Source organism: Monopterus albus, unplaced genomic scaffold (assembly GCF_001952655.1).
Source record: "Monopterus albus unplaced genomic scaffold, M_albus_1.0 scaffold8.1, whole genome shotgun sequence".
Classification (NCBI taxonomy): domain Eukaryota; kingdom Metazoa; phylum Chordata; class Actinopteri; order Synbranchiformes; family Synbranchidae; genus Monopterus; species Monopterus albus.
The window spans coordinates 1,668,028-1,672,248 of NW_018127888.1; the positions used below are offsets into that span (position 1 = coordinate 1,668,028).

General features: G+C 39.2%; 1 protein-coding gene across 1 annotated transcript in view; it reads right to left on the reverse strand.

Moving 5' to 3' along the window:
- The window catches only part of slc5a2 (solute carrier family 5 member 2), a 7,864-nt gene extending 4,252 nt beyond the window's left edge, over positions 1-3,612 (reverse strand). Inside the window, exons 1-7 of the mRNA XM_020585631.1 lie at positions 3,562-3,612; positions 3,237-3,341; positions 3,077-3,136; positions 2,865-2,969; positions 2,658-2,763; positions 1,679-1,759; positions 886-1,115 (exon numbers count right to left, since the gene is read on the reverse strand). Of these exons, the coding sequence (XP_020441287.1) occupies positions 886-1,115; positions 1,679-1,759; positions 2,658-2,763; positions 2,865-2,969; positions 3,077-3,136; positions 3,237-3,341; positions 3,562-3,576 (702 nt within the window). The 5' untranslated portion in view covers positions 3,577-3,612. The remainder of the gene's footprint in view (positions 1-885; positions 1,116-1,678; positions 1,760-2,657; positions 2,764-2,864; positions 2,970-3,076; positions 3,137-3,236; positions 3,342-3,561) is intronic.
- Between the last annotated feature and the right edge of the window lie 609 nt (positions 3,613-4,221).

Below are 4,221 nucleotides of genomic sequence, written 5' to 3' on the forward strand. Positions count from 1 at the left end.
CAAACGTCTTCCATTTACGGATTATGGAGGCCACTGTGCTCAGGAACCTTAAGTGCAGCAGACATTTTTTTTTTGTAACCTTGGCCAGATCTGTGCCTTGCCACAATTCTGTCTGAGCTCTTCAGGCAGTTCCTTTGACCTCATGATTCTCATTTGCTCTGACATGCACTGTGAGCTGTAGGGTCTTATAGTTTATATAGTTTATATTTGCTAATCACGTCCAATCAGTATAATCAAACACAGCTGGACTCAAATGAAGGTGTAGAACCATCTCAGGGATGATCAGAAGAAATGGACAGCACCTAAGTTAAATATATGAGTGTCACAGCAAAGGGTCTGAATACTTATGACCATGTGATATTTCAGTTTTTCTTTTTTAATAAACCTGCAAAAATGTCAAAAATTCTGTGTTTTTCTGTCAATATGGGGTGCTGTGTGTACATTAATGAGGAAAAAAATTAACTTAAATGATTTTAGCATATGGCTGCAATATAACAAAGAGTGAAAAATTTAAGGGGGTCTGAATACTTTCCATACCCACTGTACACCTTTATCAGGGTGAAATGGAAGTACAGTTAAGTCTGATTTAATACAGGCACATGGGATAAAACAATCTATTTTATATTCACATAACCAGGAAGCTAAACCAATGGATACAATCCATGTAGTTACAATCAATGCTTTGTGTCCTTTTTCCACCCAAGTTCCTTAACTACAGTTGTGCACTGCTATGATGAAGACTACATGCATAAACACACTGAATTTTAATAAATACACTGTTTCCTTGTATTACAGGTTTTGCTAGATACTATTGTTGGTAAGATGTTATGAAACTATAACATTTCAGCTGACACTGCTAGACTGAGATGGAACTGGGACATTCACCTGGTCTGTGCACCAGTACCAGCCTCCCAGTATAGCAATCCCAAACAACACGCCCGGCCATGGCAGGTCCCCTGTGGTCGGGTCTCTCAGCAGACTGAAGGCATCCTGTCTGGGGGTGTAGCATTGTTGGGAGATGTTGTAACGCTTGGGGTCCATGGAAGAGAAATTACGTGGCAAAGCAGAACCGTACTGGGCCAGCAGAGAGCTGTAGCCTCCTACTTCTGCAAAAGCTAGAGGTGAGGAGGAGAAAGGGTCATTTAAATGGGCAGTTCAAACAAATGACAGAAAGGTTATGTGAATATAAGTGCACTGTATTTGCTCTTTTCTGCTCAGTTCAATAGTCCAGTGCTCTCTTGCTGTCTGATACTAACTGAAGATACGAGTCAGCTGCTAAGTCAGCACTATCTGTTAATTGGATTAGCAGTTCACTGCTGGTTGACTTCCTACTTTTATCTTGTCTGCTTACTTGTTTGACACCTTGATCAAACTGACAGCCTACAGTATATGCTGAATGTTTAAGTCTTATAAAACAAAATCAAAAGGGTTGTATGGTGCAGTTGTTATTGTGTCAGTTGGAGGCAAAAACTTTTGTGGTTTTGCAGCTTCAATGTACTGTAAACTGCTGTTGTGAAATTAATGATTAGTGACCTTGGCTAATCTCTTTCCTGTTGTGACACTGCTGAGGCGGGGCATAGGAGACTTGAGGCACTAACAGAAGTCAAAAATATGTGCAGTGTTAAGAATAAAAATATCTATTGGAAGTTCAGATATGATGCTGTAAATTTGCACTTACAGAAGCCGGTGAGGACAAAGGCCCCAGCAATGATGACAAAGGTCTGAACTGTGTCAGTATACATCAGAGCAGCCAGGCCACCTGGTAACTCAGACACACACACACACACACACACACACACACACACACACACACACACACACACACAGAGATGGAAGAAATACCCAGATTGTTTACTTAAGGAAAGTACAAATGCCACACTGTCAAAATGATCTGTTACAAGTAAAAATCTTGCATTCAAAATGTTACTTAAGTAAAAGTACAAATGTATTAGCATCAAAATATATTTAAATTATGAAAAATAAAAAGTACTCATTATGGAGAATAGCACATTTCACATTAATGTATATAATATTATTAGATTATAATTATTTTGTAAATCATATTTAACCGCCTTATATGATTATAATTTCAAGTTCTTTACATACAGTTGGGTAGCTTGTCAACTTCCCATCAGGATCATTCTAAAAAGTAACTAGTAACTAAAATGATCAAATAAAGGTAAAAGGGTACGCCACTGGCTGAGCATTGCGTTTCCATAAAGTGATGGGACTTGCAAGACAATTTTTTAAAAACAGTGATTTAAACTAAAGCAACAGAGGCTGAGAAATCCTGAATTATATTATGGGTTAAACTCTAAAAACCCTTATCCTACATTTCCCACATCAATCAATACAATATTTTTATTCAACCTTCTACCTGATAGATCTTTCAGCCTGTACATCTCCAGTTTATAATGCAGCATTTCTGTTATAAATTCTCATCTCAAAGCTTGAGCCTAGGTAACACAGATAACACTATAATATCAGCAAGGTTTTACTCAAATTTCACAGTTCTACCTCTGTAGGCATAGAAAACATTATTCAAATGCTTTTACAGTGACAAGTAACCTGCTACTCAAGAATAAATTGGTGGAGTGCCCCTTTAAAAGCAACTTCGTGGTTCTGGTTGAATACATTCACAAACACACATACTGTACCTGTGATAGTGTACAAGGCAGTGATTAACAGAAGGGCAATGACAGCCACATAGATGTTCCACCCTAAAGCCTGTTGGATAAATACAGCTCCTGAAAACATATCTACCTGCAGAAGAAAAGGGGAGAAGAAGGGAGGCAAGAAGTGAAGGAGTAAAGAAAAAATAAAATACACAAAGTTCTTATAACTGGGCAGATGAGATGACTCACTGAGATCTTGGTGAAAATGTAGAGGAACAAAGAGATAATGGAGAGATAGAGGCTGATCCTGGTCCCTCCGAACCGCTTCCTCAGGTACTGTGGCATCGTGATCACCTAACACAGCACAGTACACACAGTCTCTCTCAATAGAGGAAATTACAAGAGTCATCACAGAAGCTTTTGATGCTTGCAGTGGACTTAAATGAGCCAGAACCACTTACCCCAGCTGTGAGGTAGACAGGTACAAACAGCCAGCCCAGCAGCAGCACAATGAACAGAGCCTGACACATATCAACAACACCCAATAAAGTTTAAAGTTATCTCCATATAATCAATACAGCCGCCGGCTTGCATGAAGTGTTAGTACCCACTCTGACTTACATTCCACTCAAACCCGCCCACAGCAATGCCACTAGCTGCTCCAGTGCCTGCCAAGCCAACAAAGTGACCACTACCAATGTTGCTGGCAAACAGAGATGCACCAACCTGTGAAACAAACACAAATGCACTGAAGAAACATTAAGTCCTGTTACAATTTCAATGAGTGTGATAACTTCAAATCCAACAGAAAAACACAAGAGACAAAATGTTTCTGGCATTTCTGTACCACTGATTCTTGTTACCATTAGCCAACTTATGCTGATACTATTAAGCTATTATCAGCCTATACAGTGGATTTATTGGTCTGGGTTTACATTGAACTCACTGGCCACCAGGTCATCGTACGTCCAGCCAAGAAATATCCTCCAACCGTGCCACGATTGGTCCGGAACATTGACTAAAACACAAGACAGGACAATTTTGTAGCATTGCCTGTTCCTGCTTATACAAGCACATGACATCCATATTTTTTGGTGACATGAACATTTCATTAAGTAATTTCCCAATAATTAGACTGTCTCATTTATTCACACAGACTAACACAGGTGCACTCACCCAGATGCCAACACTGATGACCATGACGAAATATCCAATGATGACGGTGATGTCTGCTGGGTTGTTGATACTCACTCTGTCTGATGAGGGATTCTCCATTGTTCTACTTATACCTGAACACACTTTGATAAACTATAGCTGATTTAATTAGCTTCCTTTATTAGGCAACCTGCCTTTATTTACAGCTTCACTTCTAATAAAGCTTTGTGCCTAAAAAGGTTTTTTTAAAAATCACCTTCATTTGCAAAAGCTAAAATATCAGTAAGGTCAAATACCCACAAGAAATGAAACACTATCTCAGGAGAACTGGGGTGGTCAGTCTGAGAGAGAACTTTGGCCGCAGTGAAATGGGCAGATGCAGCAGTTTATTAGAATAATTATTAACATCAAACCATGAAAAACAGGGTTTCAGTCATGTACTGTAGTCTTT